The sequence below is a fragment of the Sinocyclocheilus anshuiensis genome, unplaced genomic scaffold (genome assembly GCF_001515605.1).
Source record: "Sinocyclocheilus anshuiensis isolate Anshui unplaced genomic scaffold, SAMN03320099.WGS_v1.1 scaffold361, whole genome shotgun sequence".
Taxonomy (NCBI): domain Eukaryota; kingdom Metazoa; phylum Chordata; class Actinopteri; order Cypriniformes; family Cyprinidae; genus Sinocyclocheilus; species Sinocyclocheilus anshuiensis.
In genome coordinates, this window is record NW_015540848.1 from 94,360 (window position 1) to 113,753 (window position 19,394).

The 19,394-nt window shown below is 37.0% G+C and overlaps 2 protein-coding genes across 2 annotated transcripts; one reads left to right on the plus strand and one right to left on the minus strand.

Moving 5' to 3' along the window:
- Positions 1–413: 413 nt before the first annotated feature.
- On the minus strand, positions 414–7,806 carry akt1s1 (AKT1 substrate 1 (proline-rich)). The gene is made up of 6 exons (XM_016485026.1): positions 7,648–7,806; positions 5,936–6,618; positions 5,592–5,859; positions 5,415–5,498; positions 2,975–3,144; positions 414–1,519 (listed from the first exon to the last, which is right to left on the minus strand). Exons 2-6 carry the CDS (start codon positions 6,317–6,319, stop codon positions 1,382–1,384), a joined length of 1,044 nt encoding a protein of 347 aa, XP_016340512.1. The 5' UTR covers positions 6,320–6,618; positions 7,648–7,806; the 3' UTR covers positions 414–1,381.
- Positions 7,147–19,032, plus strand: LOC107687627 (TBC1 domain family member 17-like). Its single transcript, XM_016485024.1, has 18 exons — positions 7,147–7,195; positions 9,992–10,100; positions 10,783–10,878; positions 11,018–11,095; positions 12,963–13,080; positions 13,168–13,351; positions 13,431–13,542; positions 13,628–13,798; positions 13,880–14,005; positions 14,101–14,204; positions 16,091–16,185; positions 16,272–16,388; positions 16,525–16,625; positions 16,707–16,806; positions 16,940–17,037; positions 17,804–17,920; positions 18,079–18,165; positions 18,247–19,032. Exons 2-18 carry the CDS (start codon positions 10,074–10,076, stop codon positions 18,430–18,432), a joined length of 1,917 nt encoding a protein of 638 aa, XP_016340510.1. The 5' UTR covers positions 7,147–7,195; positions 9,992–10,073; the 3' UTR covers positions 18,433–19,032.
- The last annotated feature ends 362 nt before the right edge of the window (positions 19,033–19,394 follow it).

The following is a 19,394-nucleotide window of genomic DNA, read 5'->3' on the forward strand; positions in this document are numbered from 1 at the left end:
ACTAATTTAATCAAAAATTCTAAATGAAGTCCTTTTTTATTAATAGTGAAATGTTTGACACTGAGACTGTATAAAAACATAATTTTTTGCATTCATGGCTTGGCTAATACAAACCTGAATGAGATGAATGGACATGAAATCAAAAGTGGGAATGAGAATAAACGTAAGATTAATCGTTTTGTTGTATAGGCCTAACTGCTTTGAATAAAAGCCTGCTAAATGCATAAAGGAACGCTAAAGGATTGCTTGGAGTAAAAAACTACAGAAAAACAACACCGCCCTCTGCTGAGCACAGGAAGCATCGACTTTCCTCAGAGAGTTGCACACATTTCCTTCAGCCTGCTCAATCACACCAAGATAAAGCCGCTGAACTTTTAAATGCAAATAAGACACAAAGGGCAACAGAATTCGACAACAAACAACTTGTTTATTCAGAACGCATTTACTTAAACATTGAACAGTTGTGAAATGTTTAAGATGATGAACACATAGCTGGTTGACATCTGTAGTGTTGTAAACCCTCATATTTGATTTTCAAGATTTTCGAGTTTTGAGTTACCATACTAATCAACAATTCGTATTTCTGCATTTGTATCAGTTATCAGCACATTAATTCGTTATAATGCAGAAGCACTTGTCATTTGTGGGTGAAAAGTCCCACACATTCGTGTTTCCGAAACGTTTTGTCCTTTCACTGTATTCATTGCTTTACAAAGCATTGATTTAGAAAGTCTTCAGGACAGTATCTGAAATAAAAGTGAGTGCACACAGGCAGAGAGTGACATTTGCAAGCATTCACATTAACATCTAGTCAGCTTTGTCAATTGCCATGGAATATACACTACTGAATTCACATCTGAACACAGCAGTCTATATATCCAAGTACATGTAGTGTCTACTAATGTACAATGCTCCTCCAGTGATGGATGTGTGAGTATCTCAGCATGTAAATAGGCTCATATACTATCAGTAAATCCCACACTGCAGAGGACGGTCACTGGGTATGATTAGTAACGTAATGATGTACGTTTGCTCTGTTAGTGTTACTCAATGAAATGCACTACGTAACTAAAGTCTGCCACAACCATTCGGTCAAAGCCAAAAGAAATTCTCAAATTAAGACATGCGAATCAACTCTCTCCTCCTTCTGCTGCGGACGTGAAGGGCTGGTAAAGGTTTCGCCACTTTCAGTGCCATAGAAATACTAATGATATGTGGGAGAAGCTTCAGTTTTGGCAATGTCTTCGCTAAAAACATCCATCAAACTCTCCAGTTCTGTTCAAATCACTTTCGCACACACACACACACACAAGCTCACGGTTCGCCCACCCTCTCGTTCTCATGCACGCTCAAACATACATACGCACACATTCGTCCTCTCTCAATGCTTGAGAGAGAAGTCGCCCGTGTTTAGGCGAGGTCGTGGCAGTGCTCCAAACATCTCCGTTCCGTCTGTGGCTCCAGGGACCAGCAGGGCTTTCATACTGGCAGCTATGTGGTCCAGGTCTGTACAGCCCACCTAAAATAAAAGAGACATTTTAATCAAGCTGAAAACAAGTGTAAAAGTGATTAAATGCGACAAAACAGTAATTAATTGCTATTCTTCAATTTTTCGTATAAAACGGATAGTTCCGGTCCTTGATTCTGATTGGCTGAGCCATGTTCGAAACTGTTGTAAATTACTCTACAAACATACACCTTTGTTTACATTTGCGAGTTGCAACTTTGTTGCAACCACAACTGATTCTGAGGAACTACATTGTTTGGTGGAAGAATACTGTTTTTATTAATATCATTACACGTTATTTGCTCTGTTTTATTTTGGAAACCGTACTACGTATATGAAATAACCGTTTTATAAAAGCAATAAGCCCCGTGAAGCCGTGGTTTACAGTGAATTTATAACAGCTAAGGGGCGTTGTTGTCGACGCGAAGCGGAGTGCCTAAAACCCCCTTAGCTGTTATAAATTCACTGTAAACCACGGCTTCACAGGGCTTATTGCTTTATTCTACAAAAACTCATTATATGTAAGTGGATTTTGTCACAATGGTAGTGAGGGTGTTAATCAGAAAAGACTGTAAACTACGGCTTCACAGGGCTTATTGCTTTATTCTACAAAAACTCATTATATGTAAGTGGATTTTGTCACAATGGTAGTGAGGGTGTTAATCAGAAAAGACTTGGCAACAAAATCTTGTATCGATAACTGTGTCAATAATGCAGTACGATAATATTGCAGCTATTTATGTTTAGAGTATAGATTTTCCAAAAAGAAACAGTATAGTTTTAGAGTCATTTTCCAGTGGAAATTACTGGTTGTGGCTCAGTCTTTTGAGGTAAAATTATCACAATACATTGAAATATTATCACAAAAATATCTAGCACTCAATATATTTCTTTACTTTGGAGCATTTTTAATCATCATGAACCTTTTATAAATCTTATACTACAGTATACAACATCACAAACTGAGTAAGTACAACTGTTTTAAAAACATTTCACAAACAGTTATTTTAATAATTGTAATAATATTTCACAATATTACTGTTTTTACTATATTTTTTATTTTTTAAATGCAGCCTTGAAAAACATGAGAGATTTCTTTCAAAAACATTATAAAAAAAATAAAATAAATAAAATAAAAAAAAACTTGCCAATCCAAAACTTTTTAAAAAGTATGTATTTATATTGACAATCTGTATTTCCTTTGGCCCTTTCCTCCATTTCGTATGAAACTGTTCAAAAATGGTGTCGCGACACATTAATTATGAAATTGTCTCATCAATGAATGATAAATACAATTTTGGTCCAAATGCGTAATCTAGTAGGTGGCATAATTTTGCCATCTACAATTTTACACATCCTTTGTATTAAAAGTGCATACATAATCTGCAAAAAAAAAAAGAATTTGAATGAAGCTGTTGTAGGGGGGTATGTGGATGAGGGCATGCATGAAGCGGATGAGTAACTGACCCGTTCTCCACTGTGGGAGTCGCCCTGACGGGCATGGTTGTTCCTGTAGCCCCACACTGGTATAGACACGGGCAGTGAACAAGCCATTGCCATGGGGTTAGAAGAGCGAGACACCAGGTGACCCATGGCCAAGCCACGCGGAGGGGGAGGTGCTTCCTCACTCAGAGAGCCTGGCCGCAATAAAACAGATATAAATACATGAACGACAGCAATAAAAACACACTGATGCTACGGTGTCATAATTCAGATAATAATCTCTTTGAACAGTCACTGTGTTTGAAACTGAATTGCTGAATAAGGATTTTAAAAAATAGGAATGCATATTATATTGGTACCATATCGGTTATCAGCTGGTTAGGAGTCAGAAAGATTTTTAAAATGTTTTTGAAAATAGTATCTTATGCTCACCAACGCTGCATTTATTTGATCAAAAATACAGTAAAACAATACTAGTTACGTGTTATAACCATTCAAAATACCTATATTTTAATATATATTTTAACTGTAATTTATTTCTGTGATGCAAAGCTGATTTTTCAGCAGTTATTACTGTAGTCTTCAGTGTCACATGATCCTTCAAAAATCATTATAATATGATTTGCTGCTCAAGAAACATTTCTTATCATTATCAATCAAAAACAGCTGTGCTGCCTAACATTTTAAAAACCGTGATACTTTATTTTTTCAAAATTAAGGTTCAAAAGGTTCAAAATTACAACATTTATTTGAAACAGAAATCTTTTGTAACATTTCAAATGTTTTTTACTGTCACTTTTGATTCCATATAATGTGTCTTTGCCAAATTAAAGTATTTTGAACAGTGGTGAACTGTATCAGCTGAAATTGGATTTTTATAAATGCTAATTTCCCCATGTTTTTTTTTACAATTCAACATCATCTAACAGCCACTTAAAATTATATATATCACTTGAATAATATGTTATCTATAAATAACACGTGTTATCTATTTTTCATGCTGCACATTATAATGCTGTGATGCCTAAATGTGAAAAAATAGGCAATAACATTTAAGTAATTTTTGGCATTTACCAGAATTTTAATAATTTATGCTCCACAAAAGAAAGTAGCCTAAGTCATTCAGGTTTGAGTAAATTACATAATTAACATTTTTTGGGTGAACTATTCCTTAAAATATTTTTTTTTTTTTTGTTGCATTTTTTCCCTTTTTTTTTTTTAATGAAATAATACTCTAAATAAGAAATTAAAAATGCCAGCAGGTGGCAGTAAATGTCTTTATGAGTCATTCATTCGATTCAAACGGCTGATTCATTCAGGAATTAAGTAAACGGCTCTCTCTCTTTATGAATAGGGCTTTGAATCACAAGATTCGTTCAAAACGCAGATTCATTCAGAAACTAAATACCGCTGTGTTGCTCGGAGACACACAACAGTTCTGCTGTGGCTTTATAGGCAATATTTTTGTTGGCAAAACTGAGCAAAAACAGACAATAGTGTTTAAAATATAACACAATATTAACATCTTATTTACTGAACTGTTGTATAAAAATCACATTTGCACTCGTGATATTCGGGACAAAAACAGCACTCGTGTGATACTGCTCTTGCTGCTCATGTGATATCTCTTATCATGTGATATAAATATGAGACAAAAACTCATACAGGAGCATTTTTGCCTTGAATTTGTATAATCTTGAATTTTGAGGCCTAATTGCGTTTATGGAGTTGTTGCGCTGCATCATATTTGTCAATATTCAGCTGTATGAAACGTAAGATGATGTACAGGTCTGGGGGCGGGGCCAGTGCCTTAACTGCGTCAAAATATTTTAATCGCGTTATTTTTTCATAACTAATTAATTAAGTTAACACATTAAACCAGGGGTGTCCAAACTACGGCCCGCGGGCAAAATGCGGCCCGTGGATGAATTTTAAGCGGCCCGCAGCTGTCTTCTGAAACAGCGCTGACATTCTCAACAACACTAACACGGAAAATAGGAAAAACATTGTGCGACAACAATGCAGTAAGAATACTTTTCAATCCACAAATCACCAACATTTTGATTTACTGTAGTAACCGTAACTGTGGTATTGTGGCAGAAATGTTGCATATTTATACAGACTCTTATATCATTAATGTAGACATATAGGCCACTTTAATGTAATGTAAGGGAGTTATAAAATATAGGCCAAATTACAGACATTTTTTATGTAGTTTGTGCTTTCATGTGTTGTTAATAGATTAAATACCATAAAGCCATTCTATGTTATAATTATTAAAGCTTTAAAAACAAAATATATCACACATATATATATATATATATATATATGTATGTATGTAGAAGCATCCGGCCCCACAGTGTTTCCACATCTGGCCCCCTTTAGGAAAAGTTTGGACACCCCTGCATTAAACTGACAGCCCTATTTAAAATATATCAATAAAAAAAAAATAACAATAATTCACCATCAGTGCTCTCCTCCTCCCCGTCAGACTCGAAGAAGGGCTCGCAGTCCCGGGACAGAGAATCCTCATCCATTGAAAAGACACCTGAGAAAGAAAGACAGATCCATTCAGTTTGAATTTGAGATCTGCAATGACAAACCCCTTCTTATCTGAAAACCAAAAAATAGGTGCATTTACCTGCCGATTCATTCAAGTTACGTCTCCTCCCATCCAAATCCTCTTCCTCTTCCTCCTCCTCTTCCTCTTCCTCCAAGTCCACAATTTCCGTTCTTTCTCTTGCCTTCTCACATTCCTCCATCACCGCTTTCTCCCGGTCACACTCTCCGTTCCCATGCTGACTGCCTGGTTGGCCAATAGCAGCGGCCGAGCTGTAGATCGACGGGTAGCTCTGAGAATAGAGCCTCATGTTGGGACTAACAGTCCCGACTCGATCTCCAGTCAAGCTCTTTAGAAAGAGGACACAGTAAATCACAAGGCGTTGCACTCAAAAATGCTTAAAAATAAAAAAAAACAGCACTCACCAGCCTGTCAGATGGCACAACCATGCCCAGTTTGGCTCCTCCTTGCTCTGCATTCAGACGCGTGTGTCTCTGAGCCGTCAGTACAGTGGTGGAGTGCAGAACTGCGATGTCATCCATGTATCGCAGTGACGACTCCGCTAGGGCCCCCGGTCCCCAAACATGATATGCATAATCAAACTGCTGCACCCGAGTTCCACCCCCTTCGTGATTCCTCGTTCCTTCCACCTCGACCCCGGAAGGACGGAACTTCTTATAGGTGGTCAGAATGGCCAAATCACAACCAGACGTCTGACTGTAAGCCTCAGCGGCAGCAAGCAGCACCAGCCAGCTCTCCTTGTGATTATCGGGGATCTCGGGGTTAGAGGATTTGGTGACAGAGGCCATGATGTGTTTATGCAACAACCTATGGCTCTGTTGAACTGTTTTCGGAATTTGTTCTTTTGGAATGTTGAAATGCTGGTGTGTGTGTGTGTGTGTGTGTGTGTGTGTGTGTGTGTGTGTGTATGTGTCTGTCTGTGTTTATGAAATGCGTTTTGTGGTTAGCACTCTTTGGTAATGAGAACTTGGTTTAGTTCATGCTGATGGTACTGTTAGAAGAGGCACAATTGAAATGGGTGACGGTGTCTGTGTGCAGGAGAGAACTAGGGGAGAGATGGGAGGATGCCACCACTTGCTGATGTTACCTAGAAAAGAAAACATAATATGCATAAATATATATCAAGAGCACACTATCGAGCTTATTTAGGCAAAATGAACAAGCATTTTGATTTGTGACCCTGGACCACAAAACCAGTCATAAGTAGCATTTGTAGCAATAGCCAACAATACACTGTATGGGTCAAAATTATGCCAAAAATCATTAGTAAATTAAGTAAAGATCATGTTCCATGAAGATATTTTGTAAATTTCCTACTGTAAATATATCAAAACTTAATTTTAGAGTAATAATATGCATTGCTAAGAACTTAATTTGGACAACTTTAAAGGCAATTTTCTCAATATTTAGATTTTTTTGCACCCGCAGATTCCAGATTTTCAAATAGTTGTATCTCGACCAAATATTGTCCTATCCTAACAAACCATACATCAATGGAAAGCTTATTTATTCAGCTTTTTGTATTTTTTTTATAAAAATTGACATCATGACTGGTTTTGTAGTCCAGGGTCACATTTGGAACTGTAGAACAGCTTAAAAACTAGTTTGAGTAATCAACAAGCTCATCAACTGCTGTGCAACAAACCCCCCACTCACTTTGAAGGGTAAGTTACGCCTCCATTCCCCCGCACGTGTAGCACACGTACACGTTTGTTTGGGACGTTCTCGTTTAAATGAGGGCCAGGCTTTGTCAAACGGTAAAAATCATTTTCGAGGCCTGTTGTGCAGTTGCATGCAGCGGATCTGTCCGTTTCTCGCATTTTCGGGGCAACACGAAGAACAACCAGCCATGATTTCTGCTGCTTTTGTTTGTTTGTTTGTCACTGTCAGCTTTAATATGTAGTTGGCAAAATCAGCGGCTAAACAGCGTGGTATTTGCATTACGACATTAACTGCTTTAGAGCTTGTTGATCAGTTCATTAGCGAGTGGCCAAGTGAAACACACAGGCCAGTGCGCTCCAGCGTTAGCAATGCAGCTAAAATCTATTTCATCTTTTTGCACAATTAAAACAGCATCGGGATGATTCGAGAAAAGAAAGGCAAGTGACTGACTTACCCTCGTTATATCCTCCCGCCTCTGTCACAATCGTCCTTTACTTCCAAACTTTATTAAACCCTCGTTGTTAGGAGCCTGTTACCCGTGCCTGTCTCTCCCCTAGACTCCAGCGCAGCGACGCGCAAAGCGCTGTTTACAGTAGGAGCAGATCAGGGTTGCCAGATTGCGCAAATGAAACACGCAAATGGTCTGACAAACAAGCACTAAATAAGCGACTTGTTTTTTTATGCATTCTTTGTGTGGGTTGATTAAAACACACACACAAAAAACGTAGATTTACCCAGGGTTTTTATTGTTTTAGATGCCATGGTCCCCAAATATGACCATCCTTGTGCGAGGGACCCCATCCTAAAATATAAAAGGCATCTACTGTATATATTTTCCATACTTCACATATAAAGACCCAATTTATACTGTGAAAAATTAATATTTAAAATATTAGAAAAATATTTATTTTCTTTACATTACTTTAAAATTTTCTACTCACAACTGTACCATTAGTGTACATTTAAATTTGTATTTTTATTGATATATTCAATTTATTTATTTAATCTTATTTCTATTTTTTATTTATTTATTGTTTTTTATTGATTAATGTTTTACACTGTTTTTCCCTAAACTTTTCCACAGACCCCAACACTCCTTTGCAGCCTTGGGGGTCCATATTAAAAACTTCTGGATTAACCAATACTAAAATGCAACTAACAGCGATAGTCTTACTCTTACAAAATATGTAATGTGTCCAACCTGCTCGATTATAGTACGGATAAATTAATACATTTCTCAGCTGTGCACACACACACACACACTTGGTAATGGAGAACACATTTACGCACCATGGGGCTGGAAAAGCACATGAAATCCCCAAAAAACGTGGGTACATTCTTGGAACAAGCCCTGTTGGAACAGCTGAAGTCATTACAGCCCCTAAAACCTCTATCTAGAATTCAAGGACTAGACGTATTCATCTGTAAAGGCAAATCTCAAAAACAATATACGCGAAATAAGCGGACATGGCAACATTACTGTGGCCGCACGCACCTTGCGCGTACACATTTTCAGAGGTAAGGCTGATTTATACTTCTGCGTCGGACCTACGCCGTAGCCTTTACGCATAGACGCACACCCATACGCCGTAGCCTGACCTGCACCTCTCCAAAAATCTAACAGCGCGTCAATTCTACGCAGACCGCAAGCGCTGTGATTGGTCTGCAAGAACCCCTCCCTCCAAATGTACTTGAGTTTTGTGTGTGTTTATGTGCACTTTAATATATTTTAATGTTACACCTTCTTATATAAAATAAAACAAAGCAAAGAACAAGTGTCTTATCATTTATTATACTACATAGCATTATACATTAGTAGTTACCCGCAACAAACAATGTTGATCCGCCGTGGTACAAGTCCTTGTGCAGATTGAAAGAATGCCATCATACGGAGCCCCTAAAGGGACATGGTGGTGGAAAAAAATCAGATTGAGTGAAAAAATTTGGGGTGGGAGGAAAAAATATTTGTCAGATTTTTTGCGTTCTCTCGCAAAACTTTTGCGTTCTCTCGCAAAAGATATTTGCGTTTTGCGAGGAACGCAAAAAAAAATTTCCTCCCACCCCGAATTTTTTCCCACCACCATGTCCCTTTAGGGGCTCCGTACCATCATCTCCAGTTCCGTTATTGTCTCCTTTTTGTAGTTTTAAATAATGATTTAATGATTTGATATTTATTTGCCGCCGTCACGGCTAACGTTCAGAAAGAACAAATATGAGCAGGTGTGACATTGAAGGAAGCTGATAATAAATGATACATAATGATTCACTGGACTTCATGTGCAGCAGGCTAATGTTTTGGTGCAAACTAAAAACGGTCACATTTCTCTAGGTGGTTTTCTTGTACTTCCAAGAGTTATAGTTATTTGTACTTTTACATAGTAAACAGTTTTGTAAGAGAATTTAAAGAGCAAAATTAAATAAATAAACAAAAAAGTGGTATAATTTTACTCACCCCAATTGTCTTTCAGAACGACAGCCTCAGTCATCATTGCATATGCAATTCCATGCAATGAAAGTAAATGCTGACTGTCATTCTGGCTCTTTTTTTTGTGCTTCACTGAAGAAGAAAAAAAATCTTAACTTTGTGGGTTTGAAACGACATAAAAATATTAAATTATGACAGAATCTGTGGTGACAGCGGGGAGGACTTTTTTTTTTTTTAAACAAAGAATTTATATTTTGTTTTGTATTACAGGTCATTATATTATGTAAAAATCAACAAATATATGCTAAGAACATCATACTCATTATCACCATCTTCAAAATAACATGATAAAGACAACGTCATGCTTTATTAGTTTCTGATTGGCTGCTGCGGAGGTGGGCGGTGTCATCCAGGAAAAACGGAAGTGTGATTGTTTTGGTCAAACAGGAGGAGGAATGGAGGCGAAGCCGGAGAGTCACAAGGTGAGTAGCGATAGTGTTTGTCAGTAACCTTACGTTTAGATTGACGATGTCATATTTGACATGACATCACACAAAGCTATACATGCATTTTTACCTGTTTACGTATTTAATGTCTCAGGAAAAGACCGTTTTTCCATAGCTGCTGAAGCTAGTTAGCGATAGCCCAGGCTGGTGACTGACATGTCGTTCAAGCCTGATGGTTTAGTCACTGTCATGTCTCTATGATGGACTGGTGTTTCAAATACCTCTGTCACCCGTTGGGTAACTCCTTCAGCAAGGAGGTTTTTATTGAACGGTGTCACTGGTCAAACCAGTTAACTGGAGAGCTTTGGTCATAACGTAATGAAGTGTTATAGATTATAGAAAACTAGCAGCTAGATTGTCATTACCGCTTCCTCCATGTGATTATCAGTTGCTAATCTAACTTCTGAAAGTCATTATTTGTAAGCCGCTGAATTATTAATCTATTGTGGTATATCAGGAATTGTCCACTATAGTATTAAAGCTGCAATTAGTTTTATTGTTGGGTTTTTAGAAAAAACAAACATTTAAATTCATTATATCTATTTAATGCTGAAGGATAATCGTTATGTATTGACATCTTGTTTCAAATGATTCCTCTGTAGTTTTGTTGACATTTGGTGCTGTTGTAAAAAGTGTGATATATTATGTCATTCATCAGCTGATCTTCGAGAAGGAGGGTGTTTACCTCCACACCAATGCCAAAAGAAGCAATCAGGACACAACCATCCCCGGCTTCATCCGGATAGTTGAGCGGGTATGATCAACAGACTGTATCAGGATTAACATATTTTATTATTAAGCACTTTGATGTGCTAATATATTATTAATGAGGTTATGTGTTAGTAAATAATTATTCTGTCTGTTAACACCATTTACAAAATAAACTCTTTCAGGATGGAGAGCCGGCACTGGAGTGGAGCCCTGTTGAGGAGGATGTGAGAAATGCTCCTGCTGTCTTCTACGCCAAAAAGGTTGGTAAGAGAAGGACTTGAACACTCAGTTTGCTCTTCAAAGTTCAAAGGTCACTTGTCACATATTCATTTAAAACCTATATTGAACTTAACATGCTCAAAGGAAAAAAACTTGTTTTGGGAAATTTGTAAATTGTGATTTGCAAAGTCGTGGAAATAAAGGTCATTGAAAATTTATAGAAATTAAAACGTTTTGTCATACTGAAGATATTTACACACATACAATAAAACCATACATCTCTATAAAAAATACTTTGGCAAGTCATGACCTGCACAACTCAATCTGAGCAGCTGAGTCCTTAGCCATCTTCAAGAAAAGGCTAAAATCACACCTCTTTCATCTACACATGACCATTCAACACTAGCACTCTCTGTTCTATTTCTATTTTATCCACTTGTTTTCTTTTTATTTATTAAAAATACCTGACCCTCTAACACTTGCACTCTCTATTCTTTTTTTTTTTATTCTAACTACTTGTTTTCTTCTTATTTAAAAATGTTTTTTTTACCCTCTAACACAGTGGTCACCAACCTTTTTAGGCCCAAGATCCCTGACCTCTGCCTTTATGAAAGACAAGATCTACCTATTGAAGAATTGATAGAAAAAGACATCCCAGATTGTACTTCAAATTTGAGGCCTTTTACTTAGTATTTTAATTAGTGATGCGCCGATCATAGCTGATTCAGAATTCAGATTTTCTTTTCTTTCTTTCTTTTTTTTTTTTTAACTAGCAAATTGGATTCTGATACTGATACTGTTTTTTAAGCAAATTTATTTATTGGCTATTTGCTTTATAACAAATTCACATTCCAGGGACTAAATATCACGTTATTGGGGTCGCTTCAACCCGCGGACATGAACAACAACCCGTGGCAACCGTGTTAAAGTAGCCCAATTCCGCGGGAAAACCACAGACTTGGCAACACTGCTTATGAACCGACCGCAATATAGCGTTTCCTTGGTTACCGCTGTAAACAAAGCAGAGTTGCGCTTTATACGGAGGAGAAGAAAATGCCATTGCCATCGAAACTTTTCTCAAGACAGTTCCCTTCAGTGATACATTAATATAACCCCATAAATGTAATGCATTTTTGTACTCATTTTACTGTTTTTTTTTCGGGATCTACTGGGACAGTAATAAAGATCTACCAGTCGATCGCGATCGACGGGTTGGCGACCACTGATCTAACAGCATTCTGTATTATTTTGCTATTCTTTTGCATTAGCCTAACTGGGACTTGTCATAGCAGTAACATGTTACTGTTCTTTTGTTGGTTTTGAGTGCTTCTATTGTCCTTATTTGTAAGTTGCTTTGGATATATAAATGTAATGTAAATGGTCAAATCTCTGAGAAATGGTTAACATGTACATTAGCATTCAAAAGTTTGGAGTCAGGGAGTTTTTTTTTTTTTAAGAGATTAATACTCTTTTTTTTTTTTTTTTTAGTTTTTAATCAAGTGACAGTAAAAAGATTTAAAATGATACAAAAGTTTTCAATTTCAAATAAATGTTTTTATATTCATCAAAGCATCCTAAAAAATGTATCACGGAGTCTACAAAAATACTGATAATTGATCATCAGAATGATTTCTGAAGGATCATGCGACACTGAAGTTTGGAGTAATGACTGGTGAAAATTCAGCTATGCTGTCACATGAATAAATTACATTTTAAAATATATTACAATAGAATACAGTTGTAATAATATTTTGCAGTATTAGTGTTTACTGTATTTTCGAGCAAATAAATGCAGCCTTGTTGAATGCAAGAACATTAAAACATTAAAAATCTTACCAACTCCCAACTTTTGAATGGTGTCCTGTTTCCTAAACTTCTGTTCCTCTCTTATATTCTGTTTCCTGAAAGGATGGGGAAGGAGGGGAAGAGGAAACTAAGTTTGACCCAGGCTATGAGCCAGACTGGGCCGTCATCAGTACAGTCAAGCAGGAAAGACGGCAAGAGCATCCACCAGTCAGAGAAACAGGTACTGCGCCAAACTGCTGCTTCTCAGATGAAGTGCGCTTACATTTACATACTCTACATGCTCACGTACGTTTATGTCTTTTGGCAGGTCAGTGGGGCTTCTCCCTGCCCCTTTCAGAGCTGTACTCTCTCCGGAGGGCTCGCTTCTCTCTGGGCAGGAACTTCTTGGTGATGACCACCAGAGGGGGCGATCCTCTCCCTCCCCTGCACTTCCATCGAGGGGGCACTAGAGAGCTGCTAAAAGCCATGCAGCGTTACATCAGACTGGCCCCGTGAGTGGCATGCTGATTGATCTTTTTCAACCAACTCTTTTGCATTTTAGTACCTATATGTGACACATTCTGCTATAAGGTCTCCCATGGATGGTAGGCTCTTCCTGGCATACCCGCATGATTCTGGGGCCCTATCACAGTCGTTTGATGAGCTGCACCTCTTTGATGATACCAGTGCAGATCTAGTGTCTGTAAGTCATATATGTTGTGTTTTAATGTGGTTAAAGCCATAAACAAGGTCCTGTAAACATGCCATGTGATTGGTCATGTCTACAGAGGTTCATTCAGGACCCTTACGCGACCACATTTGGGGGCTTCTCCAAAGTGACTAACTTCTTCCGGGGAGCTCTTAGACATCCAGAGTCGCCCCTCGGTAACCGCTCACCACAAGATGCCCATTTCCCACACTCAGCTGATGAGGAGCCAGGCTTTGAGCTCATTACCTGCGTGAGTTATATAGAGTCCTGGCTGTTTGTGTATAAATGCCGATTGTGCATAAACTTAAAAAGAGATTGTGTATTCCACCAGGGGGCAGAGCTCGGCCCCAGACCGGAGGTCAAAAGAGGAAAGCCTTTGGATAACTGGGATCAGTTTTTGGATCCAGAGGGCCGTGTCACTGATCCACAGAAGGTCAAGAAGCTGGTGTTTAGAGGGGTTCGTCTAGGTTTCAGTGATATTTTCCTAATCCTGTTTACATGCCACAAACCAATGACGTTACCATTGATTCAAATCTTTCCTGCTTTTTCTAGGGCATTGTTCCATCTCTGCGGAAGGAGGTGTGGAAGTTCTTACTGGGGTTCTACCCGTGGAACAGCACAGCCAAAGAGAGAGAGGACATCCTTCGGGTGAAAACGTGAGCTAAACACATTTTGTTTTAACGCAAACCACAAAGGTGTCAAAAATGATAGTGTACTTGTTCCCTCAACCCAGTTAACCATTTGCAGCTGTTGTGGTTTCCTGTGTGAGTATTCAGTATATCTCTTTAGACCTAAGCTTAGCACAGGATATGTACTGCTGTCAAAAATGTTGAGGTCAGTGAGATTTTTAAAGTGTTTTTTTTGTTTGTTTTTTTGTAAAACAAGTCTCTTATTCTCACAGAAGCTGCATTTATTTGAACAAAAATGCAGTAAAAACAGTAATATTATGACATTTATAATACATGTTTTCTGTGGTAATATATTTTAAAATGTATTTTGTTCCTGTGATGGCAAAGCTGAATTTTCAGCATCATTACTGCAGTCCTCAATGTCACATGATCCTTCAGAAATCCTTCTAATATGCTGATATGCTGCTCAAGAAGCATTTTTATTATTATCAATGTTGAAAATAGTTGTGCTACATACTATTTTTGTGTAAACAGTGAAACATTTTTAGGATAAAAAAATAACAGAATTCATTTGAAATTATTTTTTGTAACATTCTGTATGCCTTTACTGTCACTTTTGATTAATTCAATGCATCTTTGCTGAATAAAAGCTTGCCGACCTCAAACGGATGAATGATAATAGCAACTGACCATTCGCAAAGAGTTTGATTGACAGGTGATCTGACCAATCATAATGCCGAATCCGCCTATTTTATCGGCAAACAAACCAGACAGGATAGTAGATTAACTTCGGTGGACTTAAACTTTAAAAATGCTGTGTATTGACATCTCTCCGCTGTTGAAATCAAATACTTTCTGATGTTCATTCATGTTTATTTTATGCTTTAAATATGTAAATATGAAAAGATAATCAGTTCATGTGCCTGTACAGCGATCTGTCACGACACATTAAAGAGCCACAAAACTGTATTTATTGTTTGAATTCCTCAAAAAATTTACAAATTTGAAAGCTAAGACCTTGTTTCATAGCAAAAGTAACCTGCTCTGTCTTGTCTGTCGGCGTGTTTTCAGTTTCCTCTTTGCTCAGCGATGTATTTTTTACTGTGTGAGAACATGATGTGTAGTGTGAGAGTGGCATTGTGTGTCAGAAATAGCAACAAAACAAAAAAAGCAACAGGGTTCCTGTGTCATTTTTCTCTTTAGACCTTAGCTTAGCACAGTATATGTACTGCTGTCAAAAAGTTTGGGGTCAGTAAGATTTTTTTAAATGTTTTTTTTTTTTTTTTAAAGAACTCTCTTATGCTCACCGAGGCTACATTTATTTGAACAAAAATGCAGTAAAAACAGTAATATTGTGAAATATTATGACCATTTAAAATAACTGTTTTCTATTGTAATGTAATTTATAATATATAATTTATATATAATATCATTTTAAAATGTCATTTATTCCTGTGATGGCAAAGCTGAATTTTCAGCATCATTACTCCAGTCTTCAGTGTCACATAATCCTTCAGAAATCATCTAATATGATGATTTGCTTCTCAAGAAACATTTTTAGTATTGTCAATGTTGAGAACAGTTGTACTATGTAATATTTTTGTGGAAACAGTGAAACCTTTTAAGGATAAAAATAACAGAATTCATTTGAAATGATTTTTTGGTAACATTCTATATGTCACTTTTGGTTCATTTAATGCATCTTTGATGAATAAAAGCTTACTGACCTCAAATTTTGAATGATAACAGCAATTATACTTACGTTTTCTAAGTTCTAATCTACCATATATACGACTACTTAATTCATATACATAAACCCGAATGATAAGGCCAACAATGTGTCTACCCTGCCTCTTTCCTTTCTAAAACCCCTGATCGTCAGCTTGAATTACATTTGTTATTTTTCTCTTCAGGGATGAGTATTTCAGGATGAAGGTTCAGTGGAAGTCAGTTAGTGAAGAGCAGGAGATGAAGAACTCTCTCTTCCGAGGAAACCGTAGCCTCATAGGTACGTTCAGCTGTGTCATAGATCCTACAGCAAGTGTAGCCAGTCACTTTCTACATCTGATTTGCTCCTGCTCTTTGATTGGACAGAACGGGATGTGAATCGAACAGACAGACACAATTCCTTCTTTTCTGGGAATGAGAACCCAGGACTTGCGCTGCTCCATGACGTACTGATGACGTACTGCATGTATAACTTCGATCTGGGTATGTGCATTTCCGTTATGGCATTTTAATTCCAGCTACCGACCACTAGAGAATGCTGTTATGTCTCTTATAGCTCTCGTTCTCTCTCTCTCTCTCTCTCTCTCTCTCTCTCTTTCTCTCTCACTTTGCTCTTTAGGTTATGTCCAGGGGATGAGTGATCTTCTGTCTCCTCTCCTCTTTGTTACCCAGAATGAGGTGGAGTCCTTCTGGTGTTTGACAGGCTTTATGGATTTAGTGGTCAGTAAACACACTTGTTTTCTGATTGTGTTGTTCAATCGATGTGTTAGCTCTGGATATAAAGCCTTTATCTTTCTCTAGCACCAAAACTTTGAAGAGTCTCAAGAGGCCATGAAACAGCAGCTGCTTCAGCTCAGCCTCCTACTGAGAGCACTTGATCCAGAGCTGTGTGACTACCTGGGTAAACACAAACACACATTCTCTATAAACCTCTACCTTCTATATGTGTTTTTTTTCTATTGGCTAATGCACAGTTGCACCGCTGGTTAAAAAAAAAGTTGTTTGTTTGCTTGTTTTGTTTTTATCTCTCTTAGACTCTCAGGACAGTGGTTCACTTTGTTTCTGTTTCCGTTGGTTGCTGATTTGGTTTAAGAGAGAATTCTCTTTTGAAGACATCTTGAGTCTTTGGGAGGTAAGTGGGAGGTTATTTGTATTTTTTTCTATGACTTTCATCATCATTAATAATATATCAAATATAATATGTTTATAATTCATTTGAATTCATATATTTTAGCAAAATATGCTGTCTCAAATATGTTAAGCACATACAGCATGTGAACTTACAGTAGTTTTCTGTTATATTCTGTAGTTTAAATAACTTTAAAGGAATATGCATTTTCATACACAAAAGCACCACAACAGTTTTGATTTTTAATATTAATTTGTTATATTCATTTATTAAATATTAAAACCTCTTCTCATCAGTGTTATTTTAGTATTGTTTACATTATATATATATATATATATATAAAGCTCTGGGTATAAAGTTTCTTGTTTTTAGTTTTAATTTTAATTTTATTTTATATGTAAGCAATTTTGTGCTTGTCATTTTTATTAGTTTTAGATTTTTTAATATTTCTGTTTAGATTTAATTTATTTTTATTTCAGTTTTAGTTTCTGTAGTATTCGATTTTTTTTTAGATTATTTATTTTCGTTTCAGTTTTAGATTTTTTTTTAGATTTCTATTTAGATTGAATTTTTTTTTATCTCAGTTTTAGTCTCAGTAGTTTTAGTACTTCAACTAATTTTATTTCAGTTAGATGCCATTGGCAAATTTTCTAATTAAGTTTAAGTTTTTCATCTACTATTTATATGTTATTTGATTTCAACTTTATTTCAATTAAAGGAAATTATTTTAGTAGTTTTATTGAACAATATCAACACCAATGTTTTGCAGATTCTGTGGACCCGTCTGCCTTGTGAAAACTTCCACTTACTTATGGCCTGCTCCATTCTTCAGTCACAAAAAGGGGAGCTGATTGGCTCAAATCATGATTTTAACTCTATACTGAAGGTAAGCATAGAATTGTTTAAGCCCATGAAAATATAAAGTAGAACCAGGAAAATGACATGCACAGTAAGTCAGTTGACTCTATGTGTGTGTGTGTGTGTGTGTGTGTGTGTGTGTGTGCGTGCGTGTGTGCGTGTGTGTGTGCGTGTGTGTGTTTCCAGCACATTAATGAGCTGACCATGAAGCTGGATCTGCAGTCAATACTCTGTGGAGCAGAGGCTATTTATTTGCAGCTGACAAACTGCAAGGTGAGATGGGACAGATATGACTGCTGATAGGCTATGAAAAAGAACCGTGTTCATAATGCTTTCTGACTGCTCTGTTCTCAGGAGCTGTCTGTGAAAGTACAGGAAGTTCTTGGGCTGCGTGTCCCATCCAGCTTTTCAGAAGAGAGTCCAAACTCAGAGCCCACAGAGACAGACACCCTTCTCGCTCAGTCCGAGGCCAGAGGAGCTTCATCCTGCCAGCCGTTTAATGGACGGACACCACAGTGGACGCCTCCTACATGCCCCTAATTCCAGAAGGTGATTGGCAAAAGGGGGACAGATGATTTTAATTTAACCATAATGATGAATATTCCCAAAACATAATTAACGTGTTTATAAAATATGGTGAATGTAATTCAGAGATTGAAATCTAGATCTGCAGCGACCTAATAAAAATAAGATCAGCTGACTATTTTCTACTGTACTTTCCTAAGAAGGGCCGAGTATTTTCCACATGCTGTTTAAACTGATGTGTGAATGACTGTGGGCATTGCAGACAGAGTCACTGAAGAGAGGGAACGCTTACAGTTTATAGTGTGAGCATTATAGTCGCAGCTCATATTTTATCACTTAATATTTTATGCATTTATGAGCTTTAGGTATCTTAATTGTTTGATCCACTATACTAGCAGTACCCTAAACCATGTTATTAATTATGTATTGTATGATAATGTATATTAGTTGTTTTCTCTCCCCCTCTTTACTGTTACACTCAGTGACAGCTAGAAGATGATGCTGTGCACTACCGTTTTGCATGCAATGTAGCAAGAGCTACTTCATATTACTTCTTATGTTAGTTTTTAAAATGAAGCTTTTTCATATGGCTAAAGAATAAAACATTGAAATTGAGTCCCTGACATTGAGGTATTGTTCTTTGCCAAATGTCCACTTTATTCTCATTCCTTGCCCACATAAGGGGTTTTTAACCTTGACAGCCTTGACCCCCTGTACAAAACGCTTTCTCAGTAACACTTATAACCACTTAGCTTTATATGTGATAAACATGTATTATTTATCTGCATTGCATGCATATGCATATTCAGATAATAAAAGGAAATGTAATGGAAATGTAAACAAATTAATAAAACTAAATGAGGCCATAGATAAACATTTGTTTTAATTTTTATTATTATTAATATCACAATAAACTGATACAAAGCTTTCTCTGTAACACTTCAAAATAACTTACAAATATTAGAATTACATTACGT

Bases quoted from the DNA above. Each gene is read 5' to 3' on its own strand.
- akt1s1 (XM_016485026.1), bottom strand. From the start codon at position 6,319: ATGGCCTCTGTCACCAAATCCTCTAACCCCGAGATCCCCGATAATCAC. The intron at 5,860-5,935 runs GTGAGTGCTGTT...CTCTTTCTAAAG, and splicing joins TTGTGCCATCTGACAGGCTG to AGCTTGACTGGAGATCGAGT. The intron at 3,145-5,414 runs GTGAATTATTGT...TATTGCGGCCAG, and splicing joins GGAGGAGGAGAGCACTGATG to GCTCTCTGAGTGAGGAAGCA.
- LOC107687627 (XM_016485024.1), top strand. From the start codon at position 10,074: ATGGAGGCGAAGCCGGAGAGTCACAAG. The intron at 13,799-13,879 runs GTGAGTTATATA...GTATTCCACCAG, and splicing joins GCTTTGAGCTCATTACCTGC to GGGGCAGAGCTCGGCCCCAG. The intron at 16,626-16,706 runs GTCAGTAAACAC...ATCTTTCTCTAG, and splicing joins CAGGCTTTATGGATTTAGTG to CACCAAAACTTTGAAGAGTC.